The following is a 16,722-nucleotide window of genomic DNA, read 5'->3' as shown; positions in this document are numbered from 1 at the left end:
TATCTCCTAGTTTTTATAGACACCTTCTCCGGTTGGACTGAAGCTTTCCCCACCAAACGAGAAACGGCTCAAATGGTGGTGAAGAAGATACTAGAAGATATTTTTCCTCGGTTTGGCCTGCCTAAGGTAATCGGGTCTGACAACGGCCCAGCCTTTGTCTCCCAGGTAAGTCAGGGTATGGCCAAGACACTGGGGATTAATTGGAAATTACATTGTGCATACAGACCCCAGAGTTCAGGACAGGTAGAAAGGATGAATAGAACCATAAAGGAGACTTTATCCAAATTAGCTTTGGAATCTGGCGTTAGAGACTGGGTACAGCTCCTTCCCCTAGCCCTGTTCCGGGTGCGGAACACCCCTTCTCGGCTTGGACTTACTCCCTATGAGATCCTATATGGGGGGCCTCCCCCATTGGCCTCCTTTAGGGCCCCTCCTGACCCCGCTACTCACAAACCTGATTTGCAGGCGCGGCTAAAAGCACTTCAGATCGTCCAGGCCCAAGTGTGGAGACCCCTAGCTGCTGCCTACCAGCCTGGGCATCCGGAGATCTCGCACCCGTTCCAGGTTGGCGATTCTGTGTACGTGCGGAGACATCGGTCCCAGAACCTTGAACCTCGCTGGAAGGGACCCTACACCGTGCTTCTTACGACACCTACTGCCCTCAAAGTGGACGGTATTGCAGCCTGGATCCACGCGTCTCACGTCAAGCCGGCACCTCCACAGGACGACCCAGAACTTTCCAAATGGAAGCTTCAGCGTACCCAAAATCCTCTAAAACTGAGACTAGTCAAGGAAGCCTGATCCTGTCAAGCTTGCTGTTCTTTGCCCTGGTGTTTCCCTCCACATATAGTGCTAAGAACCCCCATACACCTCAGAACTTAACTTGGACTCTGACTAACTTTGAGACTGGGCAAGTCTTGAGGCTAGCCACTGGAGTTCATCCCCTAGGTACCTGGTTCCCCCAGCTAAAGTTTGACCTATGTGCCCTAGCAAAAGACTCTTGGGGAGATACTGAACGAACTCCCGAGAACTCTTATCCTACATGCAGATATTCTGAATGGTATATTTGTCCTGGGGGAAGACGAACTTGGCAATGTGGGGGGGCTGAAGTATTTTATTGTGCTGCCTGGGGATGTGAAACCAGTGTCAGTACCTCCTGGTTGGGGGCTAGCAAAGAAGACTTAGTCACTTTCACTCGTACCACATCAGGGGAATCTGAAATCACAATCACCTTCACGGAGAAGGGAAAAAAGGTTAGTTGGTTAACAGGCAATATATGGGGTTTACGGTTGTATAATCCAGGAGGGGAAGACATAGGAATTCTGTTCACCCTAAGAATTGTTATAACACCTCCCATGACCATGGCACTAGGGCCCAACCCGGTATTGCCTGACCAGGGACAGCTAGCCCTGGCTGAGGTCCCCCCCCCTTGCCAGGGCCTTGGGTCCCCCTTCAAGTCCTAAAAATCTTCCTGCTACCCCTGCTTCACCGCTGGCACTCTCTAATACAGGCCAGCGATTGTTTAATCTAATAGTGGGAGCTTTTTCTTTGCTGAATAGTACTGACCCCAATATGACAGAATCTTGCTGGCTATGCCTATCAGCAGGACCCCCATACTATGAAGGGATTGCAATATCTGGGGGTTTCAATAACACAACTAGCCAGGAGGGCTGCGCTTGGGGAGTTAGTCATAGACTAACTCTTACAGAGGTTACTGGTGCAGGGACATGCTTGGGAAATCCACCGGCTGCTTACAAACATTTATGTAATGAGACCCTTAAGAGCCCTAAAACTGCTAAAACTGGATACCTGATCCCCGATTCAGATAAATGGTGGGCTTGTAGTACAGGCCTGACGCCTTGCGTGGCAACATCAGTTTTTGATGGTACCAAAGATTACTGTGTGCTTGTTCGACTAGTTCCAAGGGTCATTTATTATCCTGCTAACACATTTGAGGATGAATTTGACAGGCACTCGAGCCGTTATCGGCGAGAGCCCATCTCTATGACTCTAGCAGTGATCTTGGGCCTTGGGGTGGCAGCTGGTGTTGGCACCGGTACTACTGCTCTAGTGCAGAGTTCCAAAATTCCCCAACATTTTGAGGAATTAAGAGCAGCTATTGACCAGGACTTAAGGGCCCTAGAACAATCTATCACCAAGCTTGCAGATTCAATAATCTCTCTTTCCGAGGTAGTGTTACAAAATAGGCGCGGGTTAGACTTGCTATTTCTTCAAGAAGGAGGACTCTGTGCTGCCCTAAAGGAACAATGTTGTTTCTACGTAGACCACTCTGGGGTAATTAAAGATTCGATGGCTAAGCTCAGAGAGAGGTTAGACAAGAGACAGAGAGAGAGAGAGGCACATCAAAATTGGTTTGAAGGCTGGTTTAACCGCTCCCCCTGGTTCACGACACTCATTTCCACCATCACTGGTCCCTTGATCATTCTATTACTCATCCTAACCTTTGGGCCCTGCATCCTCAATCGACTCCTGATGTTCATTCGTGAGCGACTTAGCATTACTCAAGCTTTGGTGTTGACCCAGCAATATCATGCCCTTAGGGATAATCCCTGAGAATCTCAAGATTGAGATTCGACCAAATCAAAGGGGGGAAATGAAAGACTTTGAGACACCTTAGCACTACTGCACCCCCCATCCTGGGAACCAGGCCTCTAGCATTAGGAGGCACCTTAGCACTACTGCACCCCCCTTCCTGGGAACCAGGTCCCTAGTAACCAGCCACGCGTGCACGGGAGCTTTGAGTACTTTCCATCCCCATTGTAGTCTTTCTCCAATAGACCCGGACCCTGGAACTGGGGTGAGACGACCTGCAGGTGTTCCTCCTTGTAACCGCCATAACATTGATCAAGTAGAGTTAGCTGACCATTGTATGAACTAGTCAAAACAGTTGACAAATGATTTTTGGACTTTCCCTTTGATTCTGTACTACCCCCTCCCTGAATTTATGGTTTTTTCCTTTAAAAGAGCTTGTAATAGACAAAGCAGGGTCCTTCTCCTCTCGAGGCTGAGGGACCTCTGCCGTGGCAGAATAAAAATTCCTCTTGCTATTGCATCAACCGTGCTGTGAGTGTCTCTTGGGGCGACCTCCTCCTTGGTGGGGCTTTAGGGCCCAACAAGCAAAGATAACACAGGCGAGGAGAAGAAAGAATGAAGGCGACAACGTTGTTGTCCCATACAGACAGTCAGCTTTCCCTAAGAGCTTTTCAGTATGTGCAGACCTGGGAAAAATGGACAGGGACAGACCATGTGGTGTGTCTAAAATGTACATTTTTCACTGCAAGAAGAGGCCTTAGGACAACATCTATTCTCTTCTCAATGAAGAACCAGCTGCAGACTGCAGACTGGCACAGCTCCTCATCGCTGTGTCAACAAACAGGGCACATCTCCATGGGCCTCAGTTTATCCATCTAGAAAATAAGAGGACTGGCTAAGATGGTGCCTAAGTTATTTTAAGCTAAAATAATGTAATTCACCTCACTCAAAATTTCTGGAATCAGCTACAATACTTTGCTTGCCAAAACTGCCAGTTTCCTTAGTTACCATAAAAGTACAAAGCAAAATGCCTTTTAGTTTGGTGAAGTATGCCAAAGCTGAACACCACCAAATTAACTCAGCAACAATTTACCCCGGGATCTGTAGATATCAGGAGTGTGCACCACCAAGATCACACCCTATCATGTGCCCATATACACACACATGCCACAGAACCAGGCACCGTTCTAGCATGCCCTTCTCTCCACCAGTGCTTTGGCTACTGCGGCGCCTTTCCCTCAAATGCTCCCCCTACTGTGTGGCCCACTCCTTTCTATCTTGTAAGATGTAAGTAACTTATTACTATCTTTGTGAGATAGTCTGAAATTTTAATCATTCATATACAGCCACTAAAAACTTATATTACGTTTTAGCTCCAGACTGGAAGTGTAACAATAATTAATGCTTCTTGTGAACAGGATAGGATCCTGGTTGCCCTTTCTACCATAGCAGCATGGCTTAAATACAGGCTCATTTGTTTGAATACTTGGTCCTGAGTTGGTAGAAAGGTTTGGGAAGGATTAGGAGGTGATGTGTCACTGGAGGCAGCCTTTGAGGTTTCAAGATTCCATCATTGTCAGTAGGTAATCTTACAGATCCAAGTGTGAGTTCTCAGACCTCTGTTCCATCATGGACTCTAACCCTTTGAAACTATAAACCCAAAAAAACACTTTTCCCCCCCAAAACAGGATTTCTCTGTGCAACAGTCCTGGCTGTCCTGGAACTTGCTTTGTAGGCCAGGCTGGCCTCAAACTCACAGAGTTCCGCCTGCCTCTGCCCGCCACCCCCCTCCCCAGTGATGGGACTCCAGGAGTGACCTGGTGTCAAGGTGCTTTGACACAGCAGCAGGAAGTAACTAACACAGCAGCTCGTAGCATAGTATCAAGGCACCGCTTTAAAGCGCCTTGATTTTGGACTGTTCGGCCTCCAGAACTATGAGAAACAAATCACTGAAGACTACTTAGCCTAAGGTATTTTGGAACAGCAGTTTGAACACACCATGCCACTCCTCAACTGGCAAATTCTCACATCTTTCATCTGGAACACTGTGATGGATTTTGTTTTTGTTTTTTTCCAAAACAGGATTTCTCTGTGGCTTTGGAGCCTGTCCTGGAACTCACTCTGTAGACCAGGCTGGCCTCGAACTCACAAAGATCCACCCGCCTCTGCCTCCTGACTGCTGGGTGGTGGTGCACTTAATCCCAGCACTAGAGAGGCAGAGGCAGGCAGAGCTCTGTGAGTTTGAGACCAACCTGGTCCACAAGAGCTAGTTCCAGGACAGGCACCAAAGCTACATAGAAACCCTGTCTCGAAAAACAAAAACAAAAAAAAAAAAAAAAAAAAAAGTTGAGTTATTTGGAATTATCTTGTTACTTGTTCATTATCTAGTTTCCCTATTAGGAAACAAACTCCTCAAGAACAACAGCTATCTGTCTTGTTCATTGCTAAGTACTAGAACCTAAAAAAAAAAAAATGCCCACTGTAAGTAGAGCCGGGGTGGTGGTGGCCGGTGGTGGAGCACGCCTTTAATCCCAGCACTCCGGAGGTAGAGGCAGGCGTACATCTGTGAGTTCAAGGCCAGCCTGGTCTACAGAGCTAGTTCCAGGACAGGAACCAAAAGCTACAGAGAAACCCTATCTCGAAAATCAAAAAAAAAAAAAAAAAAAAAACCTTGCTGGAGAAATTGTATCACCAGGGGTGGGCTTTGAGAGCTTAACGCCTTACCCAACCTCCAGTTCACTCTCAGCTTTATGCTCATGGTTCAAGATGTGAGCTCACAGCATCCTTATCTAGCCACCATGCCTGTCTGCTACCTCTGTCTTGCCATTATAGACTCCATAAGCCAAAATAGACTCTTTTTGCTTTTTTACTTTATTTATTATGAATACAGTGTTCTGCCTTCATGTATGCTTGCAGGTCAGAAGAGGGCACCAGATCTCATTACAGATGGTTGTAAGCCACCATGTGGTTGCTGGGAATTGAACACAGGACCTCTGGAACTTCTGAATCATCTCTCCTGTCCTCCTGCTGATCCTTTCTTCTATAAGTCACCTTGGCCATGTCTTACCACAGCAACAGAAAGTAACTAGAGTAGTCCCTGACTTTATGATGATGTCACAGCACATGCATTCAATAGAAACCATTCTTCAAACTTCAATCATTTCTTAATACCTTCTTTTAAATTTTCTCATTAAATTTGGCCGGGCGGCGGTACACACACCTTTAATCCCAGAACTCAGGAGACAGAGGCAGGCAGATCTCAGTTGAGTTTGAGGCCAGCCTGGTCTACAGAGTTCCAGGACAACCAAGCCGGTTAAAGAAATCCTTCTCAAAAAATAATTATTAAATATGTATGTGTTTGTGTGCGCAGGTCATGGTACATGGATAGGCCAGAAGTTAACTTGTGAGTTGGTTCACTCCTTCCATCATGGGTCCTCGGAATTGGAACTAAGGTCAGCAAGCTTGACCAAGTACCTCTGCCCACTGAATCACCTTGCTGGCCATTCTGTGATGCAGCTATGGCAGCAAGCCCAACTTCAGTCAGTCACAAGAGCACAAGGACAAACAACCGGTACTCTACAGGATGCTATGGTGGTGATTAGAGAGCAAGTACATTAAATGCATTTTTAGTTTCTATTTTCAACTGTGTGTGAAGAAGTAAAGAATTACTAAACAATTTGAATTACATACTTAGACTTATGCCAATCATCTTAACACTCCAGAAGCTGATGGAGTCAGTCTGAGCTCCACAGTGAGGCCATTTCAGAACTGAAGACCAGGAGCTGGAGAGTCAGTGGTAAGGTGTTTGCTGTGCAAGCATGAGGACCTGAGTTCAGATCTCTAATGTACCTCGAAGCACTATGGTGTGGCATATGGCAGGAACAGAGACAGGCAGGTCCTGGAGGCTCACTGGCCAGCTGGTCCAGCTAAAATGGCAAGTTCTACATTCAATGAAACCTTGTCGCAAAAGAAAGATAATGACTGAAGATAATGATGACAATGTGGAGAAGCAATACCAACATCAACTTCTGGCTTGCACTGGCATGGGCATGCTTAGCAATCCTCTGGTGCGCGCGCACGCGACACACACACACACACACACACACACCAACCTACATTATCATGTGATATGTTCCTCTCCTTACTTGACCATAACTTTTTAAGCTCTCAGAGAGGGGCCTGGAGAGCTGGCTCAGCAGTTAAGAGCACTGGCTGCTCTTCCAGAGAACCCAGGTTCAATTCCCAACACCTACATGGCAGCCCACAGCTGTCTATAACTCCAGTTCTAAGGGATCTGACATCTTCACACCAATGCACACAAAATGAAGTTAAATAAGTTACTTTTTTTAAAAAAAGAAAGATTTCAGAGATAGGCTGGGCAGTAGTGGTACACACTTTTAATCCCAGCACTTGGGAGGCAGAGGCAGGTGGATCTCTGTGGTTTCGAGGCCAGCCTGGTCTACAAGAATTCCAGGACAGTCAGGGCTACACAGAGCCAAACTCTGTCTCAAAAACAAACAAGGAGGCTGGAGAGATGGCTCAGAGGTTAAGAGCATTGCCTGCTCTTCCAAAGGTCCTGAGTTCAATTCCCAGCAACCATATGGTGGCTCACAACCATCTGTTGAGGGTCTGGTGCCCTCTTCTGGCCAGCAGACATACAGACTGACTATTGTATACATAATAAATAAATATTTAAAAAAATACTTTAAAAAAAAACAAGCAAACAACAACAACAACAAATCCAGATAGTCACTTTATCTAGTTATAATCTCTAAAGTACTCTCCCAAGTAGTATATGATCTAATTAAATACACAATGAATATAGGGTAAAATTTGAGAAGAGTGAATTTATATTGTTAGTGTACACCAGAAAGAGAGATGAGAGTCACATTACTAGGTTCAAATCATCTCTGTGCCCATTTTGATGACAAGAATATTTTATTAACTAGAATTAAAAGACCTAGTGCTTAACGTAGTGCCTGGTCCACCTTAAACGCTAAAAAAGTTAACTATTGTTGACATCATCAGCATAAGAGGAAAAATAGGTGTTTTTACAGAACACTAAATGATAACCTCAGAAGACAGACTCAATCCTAAGGGAAATAAAAAGCAAAATGTCACACAAGGCTTCAGAGTTGCTGTTTGACACAGGGTTTCTCTGTATAGCCCTGGCTGTCCTGGGACTCTCTCTGTACACCAGGTTGACCTTGAACTCACAGAGATCCGTCTGCTTCTGTTTCCTGAGTGCCCAGATTAGAGGCATGCACCTCCATGCCTGGCTAGAGTGAGTATATTCAATTATTCCTAACAGCAGAAATGAAAGGAAAAAGCTCAGGTGGCTTGCCCATTTCCCGGTTTCTCCCAGCTGCCCAGAGCTAAAGCCTCCATGGCTATGACCCAGCATCCTCTTGGGAAAGTGACACTTTAGAGGAACTAATGAGTTTGTGTTTACCTACAGATTTTCCTCTGAGGAACACGCGTAACAGATGACTTCAAGAAGTAAAGATAGAGATGAGAAAAGACACTAGAAAGATCTTTAGTTAGCTTCCCAGGAAAGCTTTTAGGCTAAACCGCCTCCAGCCTCCATGTACTGAGACTAGTCCTCCAGGGCATCCTCTGAGAGAGATGCAAACAAGCAGAATCTGGGAAAACTCAGGAAAAGTTAAAGCTATACAGAATTTAAAATTCTCACCTGCTGGGCATGGTGGTGCACGCCTTTAATCCCAGCACTTGGAGGCAGAACCAGTCAGATCTTGAGTTCAAGGCCAGCCTGGTCTACAAAGAGAGTTCCAGGACAGCCAGGGCTACACCGAGAAACCCTGCCTCAAAAACTAAAAATAAACAAATAAATAAAATTCTAACCGATCTAAACAACTACAACAGAGGTATTCAAAGAGAGACTAGGCTGGGGCTGGAGGGATAGCCCAACAGTTAAGAGCCCTGGATGTTCTTCTAGAGGACCCAGGTTCAGTTCCCTGCACCTATAAGTGGCTTGCAACTGCCTGTAAATCTGTTCCAGAGAAATCAGATGTCCTCTTCTAGTCTCTGCAGGCACCGCATATACAGACGCAGATGCAGACAAATCACCCATAAAAATTAATTAAAAAAAAAAAAAAACAGGGAATAGGCTGACTATGAAAACATCACTTCCTAGAGATTTCAACATGGGCTGACGGATATGATTAAGGATGTGATGGAGGAGGGTCATCTGTCTATTAGTTAATAAAGAAACTGCCTTGGCCCTTTAATAGGACAGAAAATTAGGTAGGCGGAGTAGACAGAACAGAATGCCGGGAGAAAGAAAGCTGAGTCAGGCAGTCGCCATGATTCTCCCACCCGAGGCAGACGCAGGTTAAGATCTTTCCGGGTAAGCCACACCTTGTGGTGATACACAGATTACTAAATATGGGTTAAAGCAAGATGTGAGAATTAGCCAATAAGAGGCTGAAACTAATGGGCCAGGCAGTGTTCAAAAGAATACAGCTTCCGTGTAATTATTTCGGGTGTAAAGCTAGCCGGGTGGTGGGATGCAGCCTGCCGTTCCTCACTACAAGGATGTAAGTTCAATAAAGATCTGAATGAAAGAACAGGTGCTGGGAATACGAGAGATGAGAAATTATACGGCTCACTGCCTGCTGGGGGAGTGAATCAACACAAAACATCCAGGCCGACAGATATCTGCACTGGGCACAGCGGCTTCAACGGCCAGTCAGTCCTGAGTCTGCATCTAGAACTCACTGGTACAGAGCAATGTGACATTACAGTAAAGGAGAAATGCTTCATAACCTCTTTATATTAAATGCTGGCAAAACCCTGGCATTGCTACACACGCCTATAATCTCAGTACCTGGGAGACCAGCCTGATCCACACAGTGAGTTCAAGGTAAACCCTGTCTCAAGAAAAAAAAAAAGTGCCAAGTATGGTGATACACGCCTTTAATCCCAGCACTGGGGAGGCAGAGGCAGGCGGATCTCTCTGCATGAGTTCCAGGCCAGCCAAGATTCCATAGTGAAACCCTGTCTTTAAAAAGGAAAGAGAGGAAAGGTGAGGGGAAGGGACACGATAGGGAAGGTGGTTAGCACATCAGTTAACTTTTGTGACACAGCCCTCTCTCCCTTACTCCTCAACAGAATCCACACCTGCATTCCCATTTATTCAAACGTGCCAAGAAATGAGCAAGGCACCAAGAAAGGCAAAAAGGATGAGACAGTTCCTCAGCTCAAGGGATCAAAATATTCCTCTTTATCTGTACTGTTCTTTCTCCTATCCTGTTTACTAAGCAGATGATACCATAATTCCGTCTAGAAATGTATGAGCTATTTAGTCATAACAATCAAAAAGTGACTTACAAACAAAAAGCAAGAGTAAGCCACGGTGACTTCTTTACAGAGCAAGAGTAAGCCACGGTGACCTCCTTTACAGAGCAAGAGTAAGCCACGGTGACTTCTTTACAGAGCATAGTGGCTCACACCTACAATTCCAACAGACAAAAATAGGAACTCAAGGCCAGCAAAGGCTATACAACAAGAGCCTCTCTCAAAAAACAACATAAAAATCCAACAACAAAAAGCAAAGGTGAAAAAAAAAATAAAAAAAAAAAAGCAAAGGTGAGCTGGCTGTTCCTTTAAACCCTTAGAAATATACCAGGATCTATCAGAGTAGACAGACTCCTAAAAGTCAAAGGTCACAGAATAGGAAGGTGTGCCCAAGACCAGCGTGATTCTCTCCTTCCCATCCCAACACTGCTGGTGTACATTATTGAGAATAATTACTTTCCCTCATTCAGACATTCACTATGTATTAAGTACCCGACAGAACATGTAGGGAACACAAAGTAAAACACTAAAATTCAGGACTTTCAATTTCAAAGCTGCAAGAAATCTCAAAGGTCACAGTCCCAAACAATCATTTCACAGATAAAGGCCGAGGTACAGGAAGGTTGAAATCTAAGCTCATATAGTTTTTTATGAGTCATACTCTTGCCAGATACCAGAGATAACATAAACAGGGCCTTCAAGGAGAAAACAGCTGGAAAAGACGAAAGCCACGACCGCCATCGAGTCACCTGTGGATACAAGGTCCACACTCACACAGTGGGAATATCAGTGAAGAACAGGACAGAAGTAGACAGCATTCGTATTTCCCAGACTTCAGACCACAGATGCTGCAATGGTCTTGGGGTTGATGCCCAGCTCTAGCATTTACCTGTGTGCTTGGTGCTAGGTCGGTCTCTCTCACTATCTCTGCCTCAGTTTCCAAGTCCACAGAATGGTGACAATGACAGTACACCTGTCCTTTAAAACTGAGGTATTGGGCTGGAGAGATGGCTCAGTGGTTAAGAGCACTGGCTGTTCTTCCAGAGGACCTGGGTTCAATTTCCAGCACCCACAAGGCAGCTTATAATTGCCTGTAACTCTACCTCCAGGGGATCTGACTCCCTTGCACAGCATACATGCAGACAAAATACCAATGCACATAAAGTAAAAATAAATAAGTCATAAAATAAAAAAACTGAGGTATTATGGGATTGGTATGTAATAAAATAATTAACTTTTAAAAACTGAGATATTAGAAAACGTGTTTAAAATACTTGCCCCAGAACAAGTACTCTATATTCTTTTGCCTTCAGTATTTTCTCTTGGGACTCTTCTCTGATGTCCCCTGGCTTCATAATCCTTCTCAACACAGCTTTCTACACATCTGTCAGCAGCTGGCTATTTACAACTAAACCCAGTCTTGTCTTCTAACCCTAAAATCTGGGTCGTATGCTTACTCTTTTAGTGGGTCTCTTCTCCTATTCTAGTGTGTTACCATTCATTTTACATGCAGAGGAAATTCCAAAGACAAGCCAGACGGTGGTGGCACGGGCATTTAATCCCTGAGGCAGATGGATCTCTGTGAGCTTGAGGCCAGCATGGTCTACAAAGTGAGTTCCAGAACAGCCAGGACTTTTACAAAGAGAAATCAAAAAAAAAAAAAAAAGCAAAAAGAAATTCCAAAGACAGACACCTAAGATTAACTTCAGTCACACGTACCTCAATCCCTCTGTAAGATCTATCTTAGACCAAGAATCCCCAGAGAACCAAATCCGTGGAAACAAATGTCTACAGGGAGAGAGTCACAGTAGGAAAACATAAAACAAAGCGGCAACTACTGCTTTGAAAAAGCAAGAGAATAGAATTATCTCAGCCTGGGTTCTGGGGTTTTACCAAAGCAGCTGGAAAGAGCAGCTATGATGCAGCCATTTCGTCATTAACTGCACCTACTCCACAGTGAGACGTGTTCTCCACTGATCAGCCTTTGAGCCTGTTCTAGCCTACGAACTCCATTGTCTGTGACCACCACACAGACACCTGGTGAGTAAATTGGGCATGGAGACACATCTGTAATCCCAGCATTCAGAGGCAGAGGACTGATCAAAGTTCAAGATCAGTTTGGTCTATCTACATGTCGAGTTCAAAGCAGCCAGGGCTTCAGACCAAAATCCTATCTCAAAAATCAAAAAAGATTTGATGAATAAATTGGTGAACAAAAGAATAAGCCTGGGATAATGATTAAAGGCAAGGGAGGTACACGTGATAGCACACACCTGTAATCTCAGCAGGGGAGCTACTTGAGGTAGCACAAACTGTAATCTCAGCACTCAAACTGAGAGAGAACTGCAAATTCAAGGCCAGTATAGAATTAACAGAGGGGCTTTGTCTCAATAAGACAAAAAGAAGCAAAAGGCAGGGGGCAAAGTCTATTGTATAAATCAGAAGTCCTAGAAGCCAAGAAAGCCTTGGCTAGAACCTGAAAACACAGGTAAAACTTAGAAAGGAAAGGCTTTCAATATATAGTAGGTCAAGATCATCCTCAAGCCTGGTGCCAGCAGCACACCTTTAATGCCAGCATTCAGGAGGCAGAGGCATGAGAATCTCTGTGAGTGAGTTTGAGGCAGGCTGCAAAGTGAGTTCCAGGACAGCCAGGGTACTTATATAGAGAAAGAGAAACGCTGTCTCAAAAAAAAAAAAAAAAAGGAGGAGGAAGAGGAGGAGGAGGAAGAAGAGGAAGAGGAAGAGGAAGAGGAAGAAGAAGAGGAGGAGGAGGAGGGGGAGGAGGAGGAGGAGGAGGAGGAGGAGGAGGAGGAGGAAGAAGAAGACGACGACCCTTGGGTACATACTAAGTTTGGGGCCAGTCTGGTCTAAAGAGAGAGATAAAGGCCGGGCAGTGGTGGCGCACGCACTCGGGGAGGCAGAGGCAGGCGGATCTCTGTGAGTTCGAGGCCAGCCTGGTCTACAAGAGCTAGTTCCAGGACAGGAACCAAAAGCTACGGAGAAACCCTGTCTCAAAAAATCCAAAAAAAAAAAAAAAAAAGAAAAAGGAAAAAAAATAAGAAGAAAGAGAACACATGTTGCTCTTGCAGAAGACTCAAGTTCAGTTCCCAGCACCTACACTGGGTAGTTTACAACCATCTGTATATAACTGCAGCGCCAAGAGATCTGACACCCTCTTCAGGACCCTACAAATGCTGGCACACCCGTGCGTCTTCACATAGACACATAACTTAAAATGAATTCTTTTTAAAGAAAAGACCAAATGACCTTGGTATAGCATCTAAACTCACACGGCTACTGTAGGTAAATGAGACAATAAAGGTACAGAGCTTTACACAGCAGAGGGCTCCGACTCTACAGACAGTGCTCGTTTCTACTGGCGGTCCTTCCCTACGCCATCCTGCCATCCTCCTCTCCAGGAGAAGCTACCACCCACGCCTGAACTGCCCCTCAGCTTCCAGAGAAAGTGTCAAGGAGAGAGGGGGCTATGAAAACACTGCTGTTCCAGACTACGTGTGTCCCAGGGACAACCGATTTCTAAAACTATTAGGAATAATACTCTGAAGAAGGGCTGGAGAGATGGCTCAGAGGTTAAGAGCACTGCAGGTGTGTTCCTTGTGCCTCACAGACTCTCAATCTACCAGTTTCGAGGTAGCATTGTGATGGCTATTGCACACTTCCTCACGGGACTGACTCGCCTGTGAATTCCCAAGGCATGGCACACAGTGAGCCCCCATAGTTACAATGATCGATGCAATTCACCTTATCGCCCGCTGGGTAAGGCCTGAGCACACAAAGCAGAGGAGACGTGAGCAGACTCAGGCCAGACCTGGCTCTTTCTGGAGCTTCACGTACCTTCCTGTTTCTCATGTTACTTTCTTAAACTCATAAAGGGAGAGAACCAGTTCGCACAGAGCTTCCAGACAGCAGTGAAATAGTCTTTCTCGGAAGAGAGCACAAGCAACGCGGGTCATGAGATGGATGCTGCTGGCTGCATATTAAGCCGACCTGTAGCCCCAACCCTGAAATATGTCCTACTAGTCGTACCTAAGTCCTTAAAAAACTAAGAAACAAGAAGCCAAAATTAGCCAGGCAGCAGCACACACATGTAACTCCAGCACTCATGAGAGAGACAATCAGTCCAGTGACAGCATGGAGCACATATCAAGACCCTGGCTCCAAACACTAAGACATACGAAACTAAATGAAGACCCATGACTAACAAACCATAAATCTTAATTTCAGTACACTATTTACTATTTTAAGGTGCCTTTAAAATACCCCAGTTGATAGTAGCCCACTGTAAACACAGAAACTTACAACTAGAAGGGGCCTTGGAGGTTATTTCTTCAACCGCTGCACCTTCCCAACAAAGGAGGACTCAAACACATTTAGTCTTCAACGACTGGCAGGTAAGAAACTAGGCCACCTGTTACCTGTTAGTCTTGGGCTCTCACTCTATTCATTCCAATCAGAAGGGGGAAACGAAAACAAATTAGCCTCACACCATGCAATTGCCATTATTGCTACACCTACTCCCTTCCTGAGACTCTTCACCGGTCTATCCTATACTGAACACAGAACAGGGCCCTCAGAAATGCTCACCGTCCACAGATGCCACCACTCCCCCACCCCTCTGGTACCATCACAATCCATAGCACAGAGAAGACACAAAGACCCAAAGCAACTCTAACCATCGCTAACCATTTGGCATCCGACTGCCCCTTATGTTTCTTACCTTCACTTCCTTCTACGAGCCCTGCACTTTTCATTTCTTTCAAGCTCGAGGACCACAAGCCATTCAATATCCAGATTGTTAAATCTATGAGATAAAGGATTCATACCTTTCCAAGCTCACCTTGAAGGAACCCAGGAGAGGAGGGGAATGGAGGGTGAAGGAAGAATATGAACTAGAAACCCAGTCATAGTAACGACCTGGAAACCGTCCCCTAGACCTCCCTCAAACCACCGCTATTCTTGTCCTCCAAAGCCTCTTCTTATCCCGTAACCACACTATAGACTTCACAAGAGCAAAGTCTCTGCGTCCCAAGCACTTAGCCCAGAACTTATCACAGAAGTAACAATGTTTGATCAATGAAAAGATGGACCGTTTCTGTTACAAAACTATTCATTCATTCACAATTATTCATTCATTCCTTGACCAAAACTTTACTGGGCATGCGGTATGTACAAACCCTAAAATGTAAGGATAAATAAGTTGGTCCCTACCTAAAAATAATTCAAAGCTGTAATACTAGTAATTAGTATTGCTTCCCGATCTGTGTCCCCAACCTTCAGATCAAGCTTGGAGTCCTTTCCCACAGGGAAAGCCTCCGCCTCGCCTTACAGAAGTCCACGCCCCTCCAATTAATGCCACTCTTAGCCCCTTAGTCCTACCTTGGACCTCCACCTAATAATCTCAAAATCTTTAAAGTCCCCGTCCCTCTGGCCTCTGGTCTGCCCTCCATCACCACCCTTAAAGCTACTGCCAATCTACTGCACCAGGACCGCCTCGGGGTCCCTGAGTCAGAAACCCTCAGATTTCCCTCACGGAAAATCCGCCTCCCTGTCAGCTTCCTAAGGATCGTTCCCGTTTCTCCTGAAGTCTCCGGCTCCTATTCCTCACTTCCTCTCCTTCCACTTTGAAGCCGTCTCGCCTTTCTTGTCCCTCAACTCCTCTTACCTCATCTAGCTCCCTTTCCGCAACAGCACCTCCTCCAACCTCCACCTCCACCACTGCCGCCATCTTCACGGCCAGCCCCCACCCGGGTCCCCGCGAGCCAGCTGCTTCCGCCGCTCGGGCGCTTGTAGCCAATCGGAGGCGCGGCCTGGGCGGAGCACCAAGACAGGCTGATGCCTGGGAGGAACCAAGAGACCATCTACCTGCTCCTTCGGAATTAAGAGGGGGCGACTCTCGTGCACTACCAAGCTTCAACAGGAAGGCGTTTCTCGAGAAAAGAAAACTTATTCTTGTTATTTTAGCCGAAACAGTTCAGCAATTGTCACTGTAGTGAGCAAAAAAATGTGAGTCCGTGAATGTGCTAATCTCGCGACGCTCCCTCTCTAGGGCTATGGGCAGAGACGCGTGTGCACTAAGAACTACATTTCCCATGCAGCATCGCGTCCGACCCGGAAGTTTAAATCCCGCTCTCTACGGGAAGAGTATAGTGAATAAAAATATACATTAAAAACACAAGCACGCGGGGTTTTTGTTGGTTTGAGGTGAGTAACTACTGTTTTGCCTCGATGGGAGCCATCTTTCAGAAATAGCGGCTTCTTAAAGCCTCAAAACGCTTTCCTGCGCTTCGGTAGTCAGAGTGGCGCTCGGGACAGAAGGCGAAGGTTCGGTGGACGGAATTGGCGGGAGAATACGATTGGAGCCCGGGAGTTGATGCTGCCCCGACTTCTTAAGGTTCATGGACGCGGGTGAGAGGTGTTGGGATTTGTCGATTGGAGAGGAGTAGCTGAAAGGGAGGAGGGTGGCCAATAAGAAAATGAATAGAACAACCCATTCCGGGATCTTAAAACTTCAAAGAGACTGAGAGCTGCAGAACCTAGGGAACGTCAGTGATTGCTAATCATCTATGTGTTTTCTTCCTCTTACATTAGATATTTAAGAATGAGTCAAACAAAAATCCTGTTCTCCAGGTGCTCACAGTGTTGTTGAGAGACATAAGACATAACCATATAGTTGTTACGTGAGGTGTTTGTGTGTTTGTGAGCACGCGCGTGTGTGCGTGTTAGTATCCTGGCGCCCCTTGGGAACCTGGCACAATCTCCCCTCTGCTTAGGGCTAGCAGTTCCCTGACTGTACGGAGTGCAGAGATACCTTTATGAGACAAGTCTGCCCAC

At 45.8% G+C, this 16,722-nt stretch overlaps 1 protein-coding gene across 2 annotated transcripts in view; it reads right to left on the bottom strand.

Annotated features, from left to right (window-relative positions):
- Positions 1 to 15,920, bottom strand: part of Rnf121 (ring finger protein 121) — a 59,914-nt gene extending 43,994 nt beyond the window's left edge. Inside the window, exon 1 of one of the 2 annotated variants that reach the window (XM_050122567.1) lies at positions 15,754 to 15,920. Coding sequence is in view for 1 of the 2 variants with exons in the window: in XM_050122566.1 (XP_049978523.1) it covers positions 15,554 to 15,616 (63 nt within the window). In the remaining variant the exon portion in view is untranslated. Of the gene's footprint in view, positions 1 to 15,553; positions 15,662 to 15,753 lie in introns of those variants that run through there. The other variant, XM_050122566.1, reaches the window with a different exon arrangement.
- Positions 15,921 to 16,722: the final 802 nt, after the last annotated feature.

The sequence above is a fragment of the Alexandromys fortis genome, unplaced genomic scaffold (genome assembly GCF_014885135.2).
Source record: "Alexandromys fortis isolate MF-2015 unplaced genomic scaffold, M_Fortis_MF-2015_v1.1 scaffold_209, whole genome shotgun sequence".
Classification (NCBI taxonomy): Eukaryota; Metazoa; Chordata; class Mammalia; order Rodentia; family Cricetidae; genus Alexandromys; species Alexandromys fortis.
This window is presented reverse-complemented; position numbering and strand designations above follow the sequence as displayed.